General features: G+C 45.1%; 1 protein-coding gene across 4 annotated transcripts in view; it reads right to left on the bottom strand.

Annotated features, from left to right (window-relative positions):
- Window positions 1-2,469: 2,469 nt before the first annotated feature.
- ARMC8 (armadillo repeat containing 8) overlaps window positions 2,470-20,007 on the bottom strand; it is a 105,699-nt gene continuing 88,161 nt past the window's right edge. For 3 of the 4 annotated variants that reach the window (XM_060149767.1, XM_060149765.1, XM_060149764.1), the window contains 4 exons: window positions 14,581-14,676; window positions 9,918-9,990; window positions 8,421-8,514; window positions 2,470-4,247 (listed from right to left, as the gene is read on the bottom strand). In XM_060149767.1, the coding sequence (XP_060005750.1) occupies window positions 4,214-4,247; window positions 8,421-8,514; window positions 9,918-9,990; window positions 14,581-14,676 (297 nt within the window). In that variant the 3' untranslated portion in view covers window positions 2,470-4,213. The remainder of the gene's footprint in view (window positions 4,248-8,420; window positions 8,515-9,917; window positions 9,991-14,580; window positions 14,677-20,007) is intronic. The other variant, XM_060149766.1, reaches the window with a different exon arrangement.

Genomic DNA, 20,007 nt, shown 5'->3' on the forward strand with positions numbered 1-20,007 from the left:
GGGGACACCGCGTGGCCTGTGACAGCGGGTGGCTGGCTGCACTTCCCATGACCTTGTGTCACCTCTAGATGGAAACATGCCTGCCCACTGTGCTCAGCGCATCAGCACAGGCCTCTGTGAGAAACACCCAGCGGAGCCCTCCCTGACAGAATCCGTCAGGAGAGTTGAATCTACTGTTCCAGGTCCCCAGGCACATAGCCCACCATGGGGCTGTGCTCTTCCCTTTGTGAGTGGCCTCGAGACGGGGACTCGGTTGGCCTGTGTTCACCTCAGAGCTGGCAATAGGGCCCGACGCCTGCTCTTCCACACCACAGGTGCTGTGTGGCTCTGAATGAGCTGCTTGGGGTACACCCAGCTGACAGCTATCTAGTCTCCCCGGAAGCTGGGAGGCCAAACTCCCATCACTGGAGAGATGAGAGGTAATAAATGGAGTGACCAAGGCCTCTGAAAGCAGGGGACAGAGAAGAGCAGGTGGGGGAACTGGCCCGTGTGTGCTGGTGTCTGTGATGACCTTTCAGCCTCCCCAGGAAGCGGCTGGGGGTGGCAGGGCTGGGACAGGGAAAGCAGGAGGGACGCTAGGTGACAGGGTTGGGGTGGGAGGTGTGATGACATGCTCCTTCCTTCTATTGCACGGTAGGGCGCTTCTTTTCTCAGAGTCCAGAAGGTTCCTGGCGGAAAGAATGGGGCTAGGGCAGAGGGGGAGGAAGAGAAGTGCTGTGTGGCTCTGAATGAACTGCTGGGGGTACACCCAGCTGGCAGCCATCTGGAGGAAGGCTGAACTATCTGCTGTCTGAGGACGGAACTCCTTGGCAGAGACCCTGGGCCTGCAGGGTGGGTGCCATTTTAGGCGTTAAGGCTCCTCCTGGGTGTGAGTGCCTGACAGGGTGGAGGGCAGGCCTAGCCCCACGAAGTGAAGGACACGGCTTGACTAGCTCAGGCCCTCCACTCAGCCAGGGCTGCAGGGAGAGAGGGAGGAAGGTGGCTCGGTGGGTCCCAATGTGGCCTTGGCGGGGGCCCCCTCCGCTTTCCCTGAGGCCAGGTCATGGAACAAAACTTCCCTCGTGCTGGGAACTGACACATACCTCCCTGCCCAGCAACCAGGGAAGGTCAGTGCAAAGGAGTAGGACTGGGAAAGCACCGGCCCCTATCCCAGGTGGCAAGGTGTCCGGAACCTCCCCGTCGGCTCTCCAGCAGGATCTGGGGTTAGTCCCCCCTTCCCAGGCCTCGCTTCCAAGTTTCCCCTGTGGCGGGGGAATCGCCTCACCATCTTCCCCCCACGCTCTAGGGCAGGCGCCCTTGGTTCTCTCTCCGGTTCTAGTGAGGCCAAGAGACAGGAGGTGCGTCCCTACACTTCAGAGACGGGGAAGAGAAGGCGGCGCCCAGTAAATGCAGGGCGTCTGTGCAGACGGTCATTTGACAAGCTCTGGGCCTGAGTCCAGTGGGTGGTGGCAGGGGAGGAGTGGCATAGGACGGAGTGGGGAGTCCTGGTGGCTGGAAGTGGCCGCCTGTAAAGACCAGGAAGAGGGGGCCGCAGACCGCTGCAGAGGCCCCTGGAAGCTGCAGTTACCCTAGGGCGCTGGCCCCCCCTCTGAAATGCAAAGTCACTTCCCAGCCTCTCATTCACCAAGAATCTCAGGTTCCGAAAGCCAGTACACATCATCTTCTAATGTTTCCTAATGTTCTAGGTATTTGGAAAACAGACTCCTTTTTAGAAGTTGCCATGCTTTTTTCTTGGCTTTTATTAGCATGTGTTAAAATCATATTATCCAAACACTACCAGAAGAACATGTATTGTTCTGCATAAAGTGCTTAAGGAAAAAAATGCAACTTATTAAATTGGACATTCTTTTCTAGTTCATAAATTTTGGGTTACAATCAGGGCACAAAAGGAGAAACAGAATGCAGTATTAGAGAGAGCGAGAAGCTTAGTTAAGAACTTGGGTGGAAACACAAGACCACGTCCCATTCCTCCCACTTCCTTGCTGACTGAACACTGCACCTGCATAAAGCAGCAAACAGCTTTGTTTTAATAAATACATTTTCCTTCATTCAACTCAGAAAAGTTAATCATAGTAAAGCACTTTTTCTTTGACCATCTGTTTATAGCCACAGGCAAGATTTATCCACAGAGTTTAAGTGTGAAAGTGTCATTTCATTGGGCTTTCCACTTTCCAATGCTATCTGGGTTCAGGATTGTCTCAGCAATTCATATTGGTTTATTTATATTTACCTGGTACTTAAAATACCAACTCTATAGTGTTTAGTGTTACAAATAGCAACCAAGGATATGTTCCCAGTACTAGAAATGTCAATGAGTGGGCCTAAGTAAGGCTTTTCCCCCAATACACTCCATTTTCTTTAAACTGGCTTCTGCACATTAGCACTCTGATGGTTGCAAAAAACCCAAGTTCCTGTTGTGACAGATTTTAAATCGGTAATGTTCTGAAAAAATAACAACTTGGAAATCTCTGTGTTTGAATCTTGGGTGGTCGTGTTGAGAACAGAAAAAAACGGCATTAAATACACTTTAAAAACATTCATTTGCAATCAAACATATTTAACTCTTCCAGGGAAGGAGCAGGTTGGTGATGGGGTGCCCCGTCAGGAGCGGCTGGTGGGCTGGGGAACCCGTCGGGTGCACGCACTCAGGGCAAGCTTCTGGGCCGCAGACCTCGCTTCCTGGCCGCGATGCCTTTGAACTTCGCAGAGCAAAGGGAAAAGCGAGGCTGGTTGTACCTTTAAACAGTCAAGAGCAACCTCCTTGAGTTCACCTTGAAGCGGACCCAGAAGTTGGAGCGTGTGCCAAGCTGAGGGCTGCCGAAGGGCTAAGCAGTAGTGGCTGGAAAAGGCGGTCAACTGCGGTCCTCCTGGGGAGACCCCCTTCCCTTCTCTCAAACGTCAGTGCTTTGGGCTTCATGCAGGAAAAAATCTTAGCCGCGTCGCTTACTAAAATTTCCATCTCATTTTACAAAAGCACACTGAATAGCAGTCCTGAGTGACAAGTATATAGAATTTGCTGAGTATAGCCAAGAGAAAAACAGCTTTCTAAACTATCCTGTTCTTTGCTTCTTCCTACAGATGCGTCTGTAGGACGTTCTTTAGTTTCACAGTGATATATGCTGTTTCAGGAAGCACAAGGTGATCGGACTTTGTTTCCACGAAGTGATGACCTACTTTAGTTGGAGCTTAAGGTTCCATGACTGGTTCTAAATCCTGCCATATACTGCTATACCAGTGACAGGATTTAGGGCAGCGGGGAGGCTCCCGGTGCCCAGTTCCTGCCAAGCATAGCCCACCAGTCATGGCTGGGCTTTCACTATCAGTAGTTATACTTCCCTTTGATGTTTCAAAAAACCTATGGTGTATTTGTCGCCTCACTCCACTCCACCCTGTCCATCTGACTTGGAAGCCTGAGAGCTTACTGAATTAGGCTGAAAAGAGGCTCTGTACCTGCTGATATTGACAGCAGTATAAGATGCTAGCTTACTATTTTGCACAGCACCATATATCGTGCCTGTTATTCAGGCCAACTATAGCCAACCTTTTCGTTTTTTTTCTTTTTTTGTTTTTTATAAAGAAAATCTATGTAAGTTGAGGTTCAGAAATGCATATATTTTTTACTTACAAATATTCATCTGACCAAAATCCAACATAACCTTTATGGAACACTTAACAATCGTTTTGTTTTTAAAATAACATTTCATTCAAACTGTATATAATTCAGTAAAGATTTTTATACAGCAAGCAATGCTTAAACCCTGGAAAATCTGTAGAAAAGAGATTTTCACACAAAATAAGAAAAGAAAACTTTGAGGTATCCCTCACACACACACGTCCATTCATCCTGACCCACGTGCACGCACGCGCACACACACGCACACACACACGCACACACAGCCATTCTCACTCACAAAGTGGCTGCAGCATAGGCAAAAAATTGTAGGTCCAAAGGAAAATAATTGATTGTTCTAATAAAGAGTCCAGGTAGCTCAGAAAGAAACAAAACAAAACACAACAGTCCTCTGAGGAAATTACTACCTCAAAAAAATGTTCTCAAGGTGAATTTGAGATCTAAGCCTACCAAATTGCTTTTGCAAAACAGCTCCCTGCAGTCCAAGGTGACTTGTGCAAATAGAAGGAATCAAATGAGGCTAGTTCCTGTACTTCCTTTAACAAGGATGTGGGATGCTCGCAGGCGCCCAGGGCGTTCCCATCACGCCAGGTACTGCTGCAGTGCCATCTTTGCCCTGCAATCACAAAGCTCCTGTTAGCCGTCATCTCAGAAGTGTAATTAAGGTAAAAAGCCCACGGTTCAAAGATGGTAGCCGGGAAAGTCTAAAAAGGTAGGTCCCCCAAGGGAATCGGGTACCTACTTACGGTAGGTAAGTGGGACACCTACCGTAGAGGGCAGAGATCTGTGGTCAGCACACACGTCAAACCCATGCTGGCTACATCCTCTTCCTGTGGTCCTGCTCTTGTCCTTATAGCTGCTGCAACCCAGTGACATTCTATAATTTTCCTTTGTCAATGGCATATAGTTGTGATGGATCTGGGATTCTTGACTTTCTCCTATTGCCATGCAGGTTTTATCTAGTGCTGCAGGACACTGGGGAGGACACTTAGGGTTCTGGGAAGCTAAGAGGAACACTGACCCAGGAAGAGGTGGGTAGGGGCTGATTAGAAGGTGCGTGGGAGGGGCAAAGAGCTCCTGGGATGAGGCTGTCTGGTGGTTCAAATGCCTCAGAACTGAGGAAGGGAGGTTACAATTTTATCCCATTCTTCTCATTATGCCTGATAACACTGACTGATGTGGGATGTGGGTTGTTACAGTGATTAGGGAAAAAGTTAGCTAGCTGGAGAGGAAAAGGTGCAATGTGGGCAATGCCTTAAACCTATCCTGATCCTTATTAAAGTGCCTTCCTTTGAGCTGGGACTCAGAAGGCCTCCTTTACTCTCCCATCATGATTTGGTAAAGGCTGCAATTGTGGAAGTTAGGAAGTCAGGTTTTGGCAATGATCTCCCCTTCTAAGTTATGGAAAGAAAACGTTTAATTTTTCTGTTACTATTAGCTGATGAAAGTATACCAAAGCAGATTGGGCAGCGATAAGCTGGACTCAAGCGCAGTTTCTTTGCTGCAGTAATGGATACAATCCACAGTTTTAAAAGAGGTGTGCTAAGGGATATTCTTGCAATTATTTAAGACTCTGTAAAGATGATAGTTGCAAATAGTCCAGTTCATCAGAACAGAGAGCTCCATACAGACCACTCCAAGTTATGAGCAAGTTGGGTTCTACAAGGTCGTTGTGTTAGGAAATAAGTTTATGAATAATGCCACAGGCTACCTCTTATTGACCATAACTTCACAAACCTGAGGCCCTCTGAGGCTGGGTGGAGAGGCCTAGTTAGCAATAGCTCCTCATCTGTAAGTGTCTGAAAGTCAAAGGATCACAAAGCCTTAAAGACAAAGAACCTGAAAGATGTTGTCTTTAGGTCACAGACTTTACTATGATGGGAAAGCCCACATGAGGGTCTTGATCGAAATTCTGTATTACTCTTTAAAATCGTCAATTCAGACTCCTTCTGGATCTTTCTAAGGGTTTGGCTATATCTGATTATATCGGACCTCAGAGACTGTGCCCTCATTATCTTTCTGCTATCTATTAATATCTAAGGAGTCTTTCAGATGGATGGTTTTGTAGGCAAGGTCACCTTTCCTTAAATGGACTGAGGTAGAGTAGCTCAGACCCTGACCCTTTTAATGGGGTTTAAGAACTGCTGACAACGTATGTGCCATAGAAATTGGGGAAACAGTACCAGATTGGTCTAAGAAATGCAGGCCAGGGCTTAAAACTATCCCACTTCATGCTGGTGAGGCCTCTTTCCAGGTCATCCCAGAGATGATTTTAAGCAGAACTATTTTAATTTCTGAACAAACACAAGAAAAGAAACCCAGGGAATAGTCTGGCTCTCGGCCAGAAGAGACGGGCTGACAGAGCCTGTCATTTAAGCCAGCAGCTGTTACTACTGCTGTGGAGGTAGACATGAAGGTTCTCGTCCTCAAGGTACAGCTCAAATCCCACCTTCAGCATGTGGCCGGCCCTGACGTGCCTTTGATGGAACACTCATCTGAGCAGCAGGGTGGGGGCTGCAGTTTTTCGGGGATTTGTCCTTAACACACTGGATGGCAAGCTTCAGGGAGGAAGGGGCCCAGCTCTTTGTGCTCCATCTGGCCCAGCCATTCACTTGAGGAACAATTAAACAAGTGCCTCTTCCCTTCTGTGGAGCAGATAAGCAAGCTGATAGCCACAACACCATGTGTTGTATCCTACGGGAGCACAGAGGGGTCCTTAGCAAGGCCTGGGGGCCAGGGTGCAGAAGGATCCAGCAAGATTTTTCCATGGAGGTGACAACCTGATTTGAGTTTTGAAGGACGGATGGCCATTGTGCAGGCGTTCTCCGCCCTTGCTTTCAGGACACCTGTGCGCCTGGGTCTCTGCCTGCCTCACCGGTTGTTCTTCCTGCTGCTTTGCTGGACCTTCTTCATCTTCCCCTAAAGGTGGCGGTGGGGTGTCCCAGAGTATGGTCCTTAACCCTCCTGTCTTCTCTCCTCTCGTTTATTCTCCCTAAGTGACTTCAGCCAGCTCCAGGGCTTTATATACCATCCCAATTCATATCTTCAGCCCCACTCTCCCGAGTCCCTTGGATATCTAATAGCATCCAAAAGTTGGCACACCAAACAAGAACCCTTGATTCTCCCTACCCCCACCCACTTCTCTTCTATTCTTCACCATCTTGGCAAATGACCATCTTGGCAAATCCTCCATTCAGCTGCTCATGCTAAAACTCTAGGCAATTCCCTTTCCTCTCTTTCTTTAACATCCTACATCAAATCCATGAGCAAACCTGTTGGCTCTACCTTTAGATTAAATCCTGAAACCAATCACTTCTCAATACTCCCAGCACTACCACCCTCATCCCTTATCTAACACGACTGTAACGGCCTTTAGCTGGTCTCCCTGCTTCCATTCCTGCCCTACTACAGACCACTCTCTACATAGCCATCAGAGCCATCTTTTAAAAGTTTGAATCAGATACTGTCTCTTCTGCTCAAAACTCTCTAATGACTGACTTCCTATTAAAATCCGGATAAAATCCAAAGTCCTTGCCACAGTCTACAAGGCTCTTCAGTTGCTCCCACTGCCTCCCTGTGTCCAATTCTTACCACTCTCCCCCTCGCTCATTTTTCCCCAGCCCCACTGGTCTTCCTGCTGTTTCTTGAACATTCAAGCATTCCTGCCTCAGGGCCTTGAACCCACTGTCCCCTGTCTGGAATACTATTCTAAGCATCTGCCTGGAAGACTCTCTCATTTCACCCAGGTCTTTGATCAAATGTCACATCCTCGGAAAGGCTGGGACTAATCTATACCACAAGAAGCTTTCTTACTTTCCATTCCCTCACCCTTGCTTATACCTTCGTAGTACCTCTCATTATCTGCTATCATATTACATATTCATTTACTTATTATCTGTCTTCTGTACTAGAATGTAAGTTACATGAGGGCAAGGTTGTCATCAATTTTATTCACCCTTATATCGCCGACGCCTGAAACGGTGCCTGGTAAGGTTGGTATTAAAATATATATATATATTTGTTGAATGAATGGGGATTCAGAGGCGAGGGGACTGGGATGGCAAATCAGTTGGAACAGAAGGTGTAAATGCCTGAAGGTGTGATACTGTAAGAGGGCAGGTGTGGCTGGAGCACAGGGTGGGCACGGGGGAGGGGGCAGCACAAGGAAGGCAGAGCCAGACCATGGAGCACTCTGAGCCCTGCTCGCGGGTGTGGAGAATGAAAGTGAGCTGGAAAACGAAGGCTGTGTTATAAGAAGGGTCCACAGCCAGGAAAAACAGTCTCGGCTACCCTGAGCTTAGAGGGGTCTCTGACTATGACTCTCGCCTCCCCCAGAAAAGGTGAGCTCTCTGAGGACAGGGACTCCTTAGTGGTCACTGCTGCGTCCCCAGCAGCCAGGCCAGGCTGGCACAAGGCAGGCGCTCAGTGAGGTTTTGAGCTAATGAATGTTTTTATAATTGGCCTTCATTTCTGCTCTCCAAAAGGCCACAAGCATTTCTATTCTAATGATCGAGGGACTGAAAGGGAATAACCTCTGGATCCTCTCCAGAGTCCCACTAAGGTGGCCTGGGCTCATGTCAATTCAGAGTAAGATGAGAATCTTTAATAATCTGCTAATTATTAGTTTATCTCTTACTCAAATGTCACACAGTTGACTCACAGATTAAAAAGGGAATCCAAGAATCTAAAAGATTTTGAGTTTGGCTATGTGACTTACTAAGCAATTCAAACCCTGTCATAAAAGAATGCAACATACCCCAAAGCAAGGCCCTTTTACTTTGATACTCACTTGTCACAAAGATTTGAATCTGGTGACTGACTCAGTTTGTGCAGAATATCTACGATGCCCATGTCTCGTAATTTATCCTGGCGTTCTTGTGAGCCTGAGAGATGAAAGCTAGCAGGTTACTGGGAACATGGCCCAGGCAATTGCTCTCTCCTTAATGTACAGCCAACAATCTGGAGCCTTACCAGTGTCCTTTGCCCTCTCCCCTTCCGCCCCCTCGCCCTCCACTCTCCCCAGTGCAGCCAGATCCCCTCATGCTTGGATTCTCCAACAGTGCTCTAACTGGTCTCCCTGCCTCTTGACCCTCCTTCCCGCAGTCCATCTGGGTTCTGCTGCTGGATTAATTTCTCCATGGACCACAGGGTCAAGGTCAGCTTCTTCAGCCTGGCACGAGGCCCTGCCACCAGGCCCCATCTTCATCACTTCTTTCTGGACATATTTAGCCAGGCTCTTCCTACCCCAAACCAGTCCTGTTTTCCCCTTCCATTCTCTTCCACCCTCCTCGGACCTCCCAGCACTTCCGGCTGCCTCTTAGCACGTGGCAGTTCCAACTCCGCACTGCTGTGTTCTATCTTCCAACTAGACTAGGACCTCCTTGAGGGCAGCTTGTTTCCCTGGTACCCGGCTGTTACTTGGTCTCTCGGCCTGCACGCTGAATGCAGTTCTTCCTCCTTCCACTTTGTTCTGGACAGAGTGCTAAGGAGGATAATTCTCCTGGATTCTTTCCTCCACCCCTGAAGAGCCCACAGTGACTCACTCATGCATTCACCTCCTTGAGACCCAGTGAACCAGAATCTCTAGGGGTAGAGCCCAGACATCTGCATTTTACAAAGTTCCTCGGGTGATTCTCATGCAGCCAACCCAGCACTGAAACACACTGCTCTCCCGCATGTGTTCACTACCTTAGCTGTACATTGGAATCACCTGGGGAATTAAAAAACCACTTATGTCTGGAGACCACCCCAGAGATTCTGATTTAACTGGCTGGTGCAAAAATCCCTGGGTGATTCTAATGCACAGTCAAGGTGGAGAGCTATAGGGGCCTCCTCGCAGACTGGCTGCCCCACCAGGCACAGTGTGTCTCTCCCTTCTCACCAACGCACCCTCTTCTCCATTAAGCTTATCTGCCTGTCGTCCTTCTATGTGCGGCCCCTGCTCACAGTGAAAGGCCGACCCTCAGGCCCACCCTCACCTCTCATCTTCTTCAAGCGCATCTCACCATCCTCCTCCTCAGCCCTCTCAAGGACAAGGACTGTCACTCACTTCCCTACGGTCTCCTCCACCCTCACGTTCAGTAATCTGGAACAGTGCTGACTCCACGGTGGGGCTCAGTGTTAACTAGACCCATGGATTCTCATTCATACCAAGGTGACACGGTTGGGGGCTTGGGGACCAGTGAGTGGTGCCTCTACCCAGGATTTCAGGGGCACCTGATGCCTTTCCTGTGCAAGACCTTCCTTCCCATAATTTTCTTCAGAACAGATCTCACCAATCTCTTACCTTCCTCTTCATTCCATATGAGGTTTGATATACAAAACATAGCAGCAAGCTGCAATTTGACATGTGAATGACCCTATTTGATGCAGAAAAGGAAACAAAAATAGAGGTAATCTCATTTGAGGTAATTTTTGGTAACGTACCACAGGCAATTCCAATAGCCTAAAAGTTTGAAGCAGGGACCTCAAACCCAAATGTCTTGAGGGGCCACAAAATTAGTACTAATGGGTGAACAGGCTGGGCTAAAGACAAGAGAATGGTAGGAAATCCGGCACACTGGGGAGTGAAGCCTTGCCAAAAGACATTCACACTCAAATTTCAGAAACCCTCTGGCTGGCCAAACAAAACACCTCTAGGGCCACAGGTGCAGTCTGCAATTTATCACTCAACCCATACACACAGGAACACTGGCATATGACAAGCCTGTGCTTTCGACTATGCTTTCTCTACAGTAGGAAACATTCAGGGCCAATAAACGGAATGGATGTGCACTTAGTATTCATCTCTTTGGCTACTGAGTATCTGACTCAAAGTACTCTTATTTCTATAGGCACATCACAAAAACTTGACTAAGTCTCTACTATTCTTAAGGAGCCTCCTATTTTCCTGAAACACACTTCTGGTTTATTTCTCTTTATGTACTGAAAGTACAACCATTTTTGCTTAAGTTATTATTTGTCCATATACAGTGCTTTCTCCTAAATGAAAGAGGACCCAGTGGTAAAACAATCTTTCCAGATGATTTTTTTTAACGGAGGTATAGCTGATTTACAATGCGGTGCCAATCTCTGCTGTACAGCAAAGTGACTCAGTTATACATGTATATATATTCTTTTTTTTATATTCTTTTCCACTATGGTTTGTCCCAGGAGACTGGATATCGTTCCCTGTGCTATACAGTAGGACCTTGTTGTTTATCCATTCTAAATGTAATAGTTTGCATCTACCAACCCCAAACTCCCAGTCCATCCCCCTCCTCCCCCACCTTGGCAACCACAAGTCCGATCTCTGTGTTACAGATGATTTTTTAATTGGTCAATTAAAAAAAGAAAGTCCCCACTACACTTAAATAACTTATGCATATCTGTGAAATACCATGACACGATACATGCTCAACAGTCTCTTGAAGGCTGAGACAGACTCGTCTTGCCATGTAGAACTATATCTGAACTAAGCAGAGACAAAGAAAAGCACATGCCTTCCTTCATTAGAATTCTATGGTTGGTGATTCTTTTTCCCTCCTACCTGCCAAGACTTTTAGAGAGCTGTCCAGTTGGGGCTCCACTAAGACAAAACAGAATAAAATGTGTCATCTGCTCCCAGCATCAGGCCAGCAATGAGTATTTGTTGAATAAATGAACTTATTTATAACACAACAGTAAGTATTTACTACATATAAGTTCATCCATCCTTCAATAAACATTTTTTGAGGAAACAAATTGCTGTGATAGGGAAAACTGGAGGGTGGAGGGGTGGGAACCTAATTTTAAGTGAAATGGACAGAAAAGATCTCTTTGAAGGAGGCAATATTTATACAGAGGAAGAATAAAAAATAGGAAGAACAAAGGTGCTCCTTGAACAGGTGTACAAAGAGCAAGAGGTACCAAGAAGAGGGAAAAGTCTGCGAAAAGGTTTGAGGCAAGAAGAAACTGTAGAGCTTATGCATATTGAGAAGGAAAAGTAGAGTAACATTAGTTCAGAGATGTAGGCATGGCTAAACTGTAGGCCCTTGCGGGCCAGAGTAAGGACTGATTTCATTCTGAGTTGACAGGAAGCCCTGAAGGATTTAAGCAGTGGAGGGACAACACCTGATTTACATTTTTAGAAGGTCACCCAGGCTGAAGGGACTGGAGTGACAGTGCTGAGGTGTCTGGGAGGCTGTTATGGTCAGTCAGGTATGAGAGGCTATGGCTTGAACTAGGGTGAGAGCAGCGGCGACAGAAAGAAGTCAACAGCATCCAGAGCGGCTAGGGGCCGGGCTAACAGAACCTACTGATAAACTGGATTACTAGACGAAGGAGCTGGAGAAATAAAGACTGACTCCTTGGTGTGAGTAATGGGTAGATGGCAGAGCCACTCTACTCAGATGGAAAAGGTCAGGAGGGGAGAAATTTAGGTTTAGGGGAGATACTTAAGAATCGATTTTTAAACACCAACCTCAAGAAGCTTCAGACAGCCACAGAGAGATGCTGAGTAAGCAGGAAGATATACAAGTCCAGAGTTCAGAAGAGAGGTCTAGGCTGGAGAATACCCTCCGTGTGACCCTCGGACCTTGCTCCCCTACCCCCTCCCGCCCACTAAGAAAAGAACCAGCATTTGTAAAGCTGTAGACACCATCAGGGAAGCTTGCTGTCATGGCTTTTGAAGGCCAGTAACCATTATTGTGGTTGTGTTTTGTACTGCTTGATACCATGACAGTGTAACTAAGATAATGCCTAATCTATTTATCAAAATTGACTACTGAGCTGGAGCCCAGAAACCAAACAAAGAATAGGGATGAGAGCAAAAGCCATGGGAGTGGATGAGATTCCCTAAACCAGCGGTTCTCAGCTCTGGCTATACCTAAGAACCACCTGGGGAACTGTAAACAAAAAAAAAACACTGATGCCCAGGCTACACCCCAGAACTATTAAATCAGAATCTCAGGAGGAAAGGGGCAAGGCAACAGTCTTTGAAAGATTCCTCCACCATGCAACAAAGGGTATGAACCATCAATCTCAATAGTACATGTGTGAGAGCAAAGATAAAGGTCCAGGGCTAAGCAGGGAGGCATAATGGAATGGAGGCCAAGAGAAAAGAATGTTTCCAGGAGGAGGAACTATAAGTGAGGAAAGTTGAGGAGAGAAAACCATCCTTTGGACTTGGCATAATAGGATGGTGACCTTAACCAGAACAGTTTCAGTTGAGCAATGGGGTTGGAGGCCAGATGAAGTGGGCTAAAGAGTGAATTTAGTGGTGAGGAAGGAGACAGCACACGCAGAAGACGCTCTTAAGTCTGGCTCTGAACAGCAGCAGAGAGACAGGTGTACCTCAATGGGTATGGGAAGTCCAGAGAAGCTTTCAGAAGATTACAGAGATACTATGTGGATCTGGTATTGGAAAGATAAGGGAGTTCCCAGTTGAAGCAGTATGGTTTTCATTCAACAAATACTTACTAAGCATATACTAAAGGCCAGGCACTGTACAGGGTCATGGATATACAATTGTGCACAGAACTGATACAGTCCTTACCCTCAGGGAGCTTACAGTCGGTAGGCACACAAACAAACAACTATATGTTGCGATAATTGAGCTAAGTGCTCTGAAGGGAGTACTTCACTCAATTATGCCGTAACAAAGAATAACCCACGCAGATGAGAGCCCACAAGGAAGTGTTAGCAGAGCTAAGATCTGAGAGGCGAGAAGGCATCCCATGGGGAGAATAGTATTCCAGGCAGAGGAGGCAGCATGTGTGAAGGTCCTGAGGCAGAAAAGAACATGCACGGCCTCTTCCAGGAGTGGAAAGAGGTCAGTGTAGTGAACAAAGGGAAAAGAGGAATGAGAGAAGTTGGGGGATACAGATGAGTCAGGTCATATAGGACTCCACAGGCCATCAAAAGGGGGGATGGGAGCTTCCCTGGTGGCGTAGTGGTTGAGAGTCCACCTGCCGATGCAGGGGACACGGGTTCGCGTCCTGGTCCGGGAAGATCCCACATGCCACGGAGCGGCTGGGCCCGTGAGCCATGGCTGCTGAGCCTGCGCGTCCGGAGCCTGTGCTCCGCAACGGGAGAGGCCACAACAGTGAGAGGCCCGAGTACCACAAAAAAAAAAAAAAAAAAAAAAGTTGGGGGATGGATTTTATTCAAGGTGTAATAGGGAACTGCTGAAGGATTTTGGCTTCTATTCTCTTAGTAAAACAAAAGGTGAGGTCACTACTAAGAGTGATGAGGGAGATAAGAGGTGAGGTTTAAAGAATGAGGAGAAAGTAAGAACCTATTCTTCTGGACAATGGAGGCACCAGCTTGCTGGAGAATCACAGGAGGGTACCAGGCAGTGCTGAGTGCCCATGTGGGTTTTGTAAGTGTGAATTTAACATGAAACCAGTCAGCCCGGTTCTGTGCCTTTCTCTGCAGTTGTTAACTCTGACAAGGAGGCAAAGAGAAGACAGGTTCATCCACGATTAGGGCTTTGCTAGGAGACGCCGACAGAATGAAAAGAGGATGGATGTTTGATTTCCAGATTTTGGCAATGGGCAGATTCTGGTGATGACAAGATCCCGGGTATGGCCATGGCAGTAGGTGGCTGAGGTGTTTGCAAATAGGTAGCAAATTGTGACTGAAAGCAGATGATCAAAGAACAAGAGCCAGAGATACCAGAGGCTAGAGGGTTCATCCGTATAGGACTGAAGCTTTGAGAGGGAAGCTTTGGGGGCACTGAGAGAAGGCCAAGAGCCCAAGCTCTCACTGTGTAAGAGGAAGGCAATCAGACAATAGGGTGGGGAATGGCACAAGCTTCAAGAGCCTGGTGTCGTTTTTCCCTTCAGGGTGGAAGAGAGTTTCTGGAATCGGTTACAGAGGAGTCTATTCTTTGTTTAATCTCTGCACAATTCGTTTTGAGCTAACAGTGCTACAGTGCTTGCCTTCTCACGTGCAGCTAGTGTGGAGCCATGAAGGGGACAAAGGCCTACCATGTAATACTTGATTTTCTGCAGGATGTCATCATTGGTCATAATAAGTTCTTTTGCCGTTGTCCCATCTGCTATGTTGGCTAGGATGCACAGTGTCTGGAAAAGAACAAAGGGCCAGCGATCAGGAAAGCTCTGAAGTCCTCAGACTCAAGCTCTCTCAAGAACTTAGGCAATTTCCCATCTGAAGTACATGGATTCTCACAGGTTCCACTCTGAATGCCCTGATTTCTTATCTCATAACGTCATTGCCAACAAAAGTAACCACACCTAAGGAAAGTCTGCCTTAGCTAAAAGAGAGCCCAAATGTTTCAGTGGCTTCTTTCTGGGCATAAACCATCACTGCTAGGCAAAGGCAGCCATGGTTCATGCTATCACATAAATCAGAGGGAAAATGTAATTTATTAATATTTTCTTGAAAATTTCATTTTTAAGAGAAGCTCTTGCTACTAACCCACAAGGTTTCTTCAAAGAGGTAGTCTCTTTGGTAGAAACTTCAAAGGTGTTATAACTCCCCCCTACCTCCCCTTCCAAATTCCACTTGCTTCCAAGCTCATGACCTTCTGGATCCCCGTCCACTAGCCACATGCAATGAGGACCTCTTGACTTTTTTGAACCCTACTGGAGGAACAGAAAGGGAAGCAAAATGTGTGAAGAAGCTTAGTCCAGGCTGGCCTAATGTGGAGGATAGAGGGAGCCCGTGCCAGCTGGCAGGACAGTCTCATTATGAGGACAATCAGCACGCTGGTACTGGAGGAAAAGACTGTTCTCGTTGGCTGTTACATTCTCACAGCCAGACCAGCAAGAGGCAAGGATTAAGGTAAAAGTGAATGGATGGTGACAGGGACGCTGAGCCAGTGACAGCCCTAGCAGTTCAACAAACATTGGCAGAGCACCTATAATGTGCATGCACTCCGCCCACTCCACTGGGCAACGGGCTGAGACAGGAATAAGACACTCTCCTTAACTCCAAAGCCAGTACACAATTACATTTCACTGTGGTGCAACTGAGGTAAAAACACAACTGAGGACAAAGGATTAATCTCCAAAATTTATAAGCAGCTCAATAACAAAAAAACAAACCCAATCCAAAAATGGGCAAAAGACCTAAACAGACATTTCTCCAAAGAAGATATACAGATTGCCAACAAACACATGAAAGAATGCTCAACATCATTAATCATTAGAGAAACGCAAATCAAAACTACAATGAGCTATCACCTCACACCAGTCAGAATGGCCATCATCAAAAAATCTACAAACAATAAATGCTGGACAGGGTGTGGAGAAAAGGGAACACTCTTGCACTGCTGGTGGGAATGTGAATTGGTACAGCCACTATGGAGAACAGTATGGAGGTTCCTTAAAAAACTACAAATAGAACTACCATATGACCCAGCAATCCCACTACTGGGCATATACCCTGAGAAAACCATAATTCAAAAAGAGTCATGTACCAAAATGTTCACTGCAGCTCTATTTACAACAGCCCGGAGATGGAAACAACCTAAGTGTCCATCATCGGATGAATGGATAAAGAAGATGTGGCACATATATACAATGGAATATTACTCAGCCATAAAAAGAAATGAAATTGAGCTATTTGTAATGAGGTGGATAGACCTAGAGTCTGTCATACAGAGTGAAGTAAGTCAGAAAGAGAAAGACAAATACCGTATGCTAACACATATATATGGAATTTAAGAAAAAAAAATGTCATGAAGAACCTAATGGTAAGACAGGAATAAAGACGCAGACCTACTACAGAACGGACTTGAGGATATGAGGAGGGGGAAGGGTGAGCTGTGACAAAGTGAGAGAGTGGCATGGACATATATACACTACCACACGTAAGGTAGATAGCTAGTGGGAAGCAGCCACATAGCACAGGGAGATCAGCTCAGTGCTTTATGACCACCTGGAGGGGTGGGAGGGAGGGAGACGCAATAGGGAAGAGATATGGGAACATATGTATATGTATAACTGATTCACTTTGTTATAAAGCAGAAACTAACACACCATTGTAAAGCAATTATACTCTAATAAAGATGTAAAAAAAAAAAAACAGAACTGAGAAAGTACTAAGTGCATTTGTGTGATAATGCAAGGGTCAGGGAAGGCTTCTTGGAGGAAGTGATACTGAGTCCAGGAGCAGAGTAAGGAATTACTCAAAGAAAGTGACGAGAGGTGGAGATGGTGCCTGGATTCAAATAATTTTCTCCAATTTTAACCTTTCTCTTTGCTAGACTTAAGCTAATTAAGCTTGCAGGTTATAGCTAACTGAGGAGAATGTTTTCTTACTATGGCCCAAACCCTCAGATATCTTAAAGGGTGTGTGATCTTATTTTTCCTAGATTACAGCACTGCAGTAACTAGATTGTTAAGGAGTGAGTCCTGAGGTTTGAACCAAAAAAGGTTGCCTCTAGGATACAGGAAACAGAAAATGCAATTTATGATCCAAGGCACTGGGGGACTATTCATTCCAGGGTACTTAAATCATGAAGAGGAGACCTTGATATGCCCCAGAAGTGGGAGAGAGATGATCTGAGGAAAACATCAGATTTCACAGTGATCCGGTACATGATGAGCCTGTCAGAAGTCTTGACATGCACAACACCCTTGAATTTTTCGGGACTGAGGGGAAAGCAAGGGGGAAAAACAGATTTGGACTCTAACCATGGAAAAGAATTTAGACTCACGTAGGGAAGAACTACCCCTCTCTTACCTACTAAGACAGTGGGTATAAGGGGGGATTTCAGGAAATAGTCCTCAGAATAGCCTAGGCCAGCAAGATAGGCAAGTGATTCCCCTTCCTGGAGTGTTAGAATACACCTAGGCATCCTCAGGCTTGTCCAGCATGGCAGAGTGACCTAGAGTTCTGCTTTGAAGCCCACGTACTCCTTCTGTAAATATTCTCAGGAGACAAGAAACCAAATCTTAAAGAGACTGATTTAGTTCATGGGCCAAGCCAATTTAACACATGAGCTAGGGAGCAGAGATAAAAGCAACACACACACACACTCATATGAACAACTGGAATCAATGATATAGAGGGAATGATTGGCAAATTATGGCCTGTGGACCAAATACAACCCAACCCAATGCCTGTTTTGGTAAATAAAGTTTTACTGGAAGACAGCCATGTCTACGTGCTTACACACATTGTCTATACCTGCTTTCAGGTTAGAAGAGCACAGATGAATGGATAAAGAAGATGTGGCACATATATAAAATGGAATATTACTCAGCCATAAAAAAAACTGAAACTGAGTTATTTGTAGTGAGGTGGATGGACCTAGAGTCTGTCATATAGAGTGAAGTAAGTCAGAAAGAGAAAAACAAATACTATATGCTAACACATACATATGGAATCTAAGAAAAAAAAAAAAGGGTCATGAAGAACCTAGGGGTAAGACAGGAATAAAGACACAGACCTACTAGAGAATGGACTTGAGGATATGGGGAGGGGGAAGGGTAAGCTGTGACAAAGTGAGAGAGTGGCATGGACATATATACACTACCAAACGTAAAATAGCTAGCTAGTGGGAAGCAGCCACATAGCACAGGGAGATCAGCTCAGTGCTTTGTGACCACCTAGAGGGGTGGGATAGGGAGGGTGGGAGGGAGGGAGATGCAAGAGGGGAGAGATATGGGGATATATGTATAACTGATTCTGCTTTATAACAAGCAGAAACTAACACACCATTGTAAAGCAATTATACTCCAATAAAGATGTTAAAAAAAAAAGTACAGTTGAGAAGTTGCTACAGAGACTGTATAGCCTGCAAAACTTAAAATACCTGTCTTGCCCTTTGTACAAAGTTTGCCAACCCCTGAAATAGATAATAGAAAAATAAAAGGGGGGAAAATCAATGAAACTGAAGCTGCTTCTTGGAGAAGATCAATAAAATTGATAAACCTCTAGACAGACTGAATCAGGAAAAAAGGAATTACCAATATAAAGTACAAAAGACAGTTCACTGCAAAGAATACTACAGACTTTAAAAACATAAGAGAATATTTTGAACAATTTTATGTTAATAAATTTGAAAACATAGATGAAATGGACAAATTTCTTGAAAGACATAATGTCAAAGCTCACTCAAGAAGAAACAGATAAACTGAATAGTTCTATTTCTATAAAAGAAATTGAATTTGTAGCTAAACACCTTTCCACAAAAGAAACACCAGGTCTAGATGGCTTCACTGGTACATACCACCATAATTTGAGAAAGAAAGAAGACCAATTCTTCACAAATTTTCTTGCAGAAAATTGAAGAGAGAACACTTCCACCTCATTCCCCGAGGCAAGCATTACTCCAATATCAAAAACCAGACAAAGACATCACAAGAAAGCTATTCACCAATATCATGAATATAGATGTGAAACATTCCTCACCAAATTTCAGTAAACTGAATCCAACAACATATGTAAAGGGTAATATATAATGACATTTTAATATGGTATATATCTATTTAGATCTTAGATTGCTTTATCAGTGTTTTATAGTTTTCAGCAAACAGATCCTGCACGTAATTTGTGAGACTTATACATAGTTTCATTTTTTTCTGAGCTATTGTAAACGATAGTGTTTTTAAAATTTTAATTTCTACTTGTTCATGCTAGTATATAAAAATACAATTGATTCTTCTTGTGCCCTTGGTTAACTCACTGACTAGTTTTAGCTTGACTCCATGACATTTTCTACACAGACTTTCATGTTGTCTGGGAAGAGTTTTATTTCTTCCTTTTCAATCTGTATGCCTTTTATTTCTTTTTCTTGCCTTACTGTACTCGATAGCAGTTTCAGTATGATGTTGAATAGGAGTGGTAACAATGGAATACTTGTCTTGCTCCTGATCTAAGGACAGTGATAGATATGCTCGCCATTTTGATCATGGTGATTGTCTCATGGTGTTTATATATGTCAACTTATCACGCTGTATGCTTTAAATACATGTATCTTATTGTATATCAATATATCTCAATAAAAACGGAAAAAAAGAATGTATCTTTTGATACTTTTGAGAAGAATTAAACTTCTAGCTAAAAACCAGACAGTTTAAGCCTCCCTAGAGTCGCCTACTTCTGGACCATCACCCAAATCTGTGAGAGGGTATCATTGTATCCTGCCAAAACACCCCATTGTTGTTGGCCTTTTCTTTTGCCTTCATCCAAATCTTGCCTCACCTTTCTACCTTGCTTTGCTTTTCAAGTTCGTGGAATTCTATCTAGGTGAGCTGTCTTTGTAAACAAATTTCTATGCTCTCCAGGTAGAACAGTTTATTTTGAACACTGTCTCTTCTTTACTGTTGTGTTCCAGAAACAAATCTCATTCACCCTAATTTCAGTGATGCCTACAAGATCATAGTTTTTCTGTGTTAAATTTTTGTTAAGCAAAAAACATAGTTGTTTATTACTGAATTTCA

The sequence above is a fragment of the Lagenorhynchus albirostris genome, chromosome 5 (genome assembly GCF_949774975.1).
Source record: "Lagenorhynchus albirostris chromosome 5, mLagAlb1.1, whole genome shotgun sequence".
NCBI classification, from domain to species: domain Eukaryota; kingdom Metazoa; phylum Chordata; class Mammalia; order Artiodactyla; family Delphinidae; genus Lagenorhynchus; species Lagenorhynchus albirostris.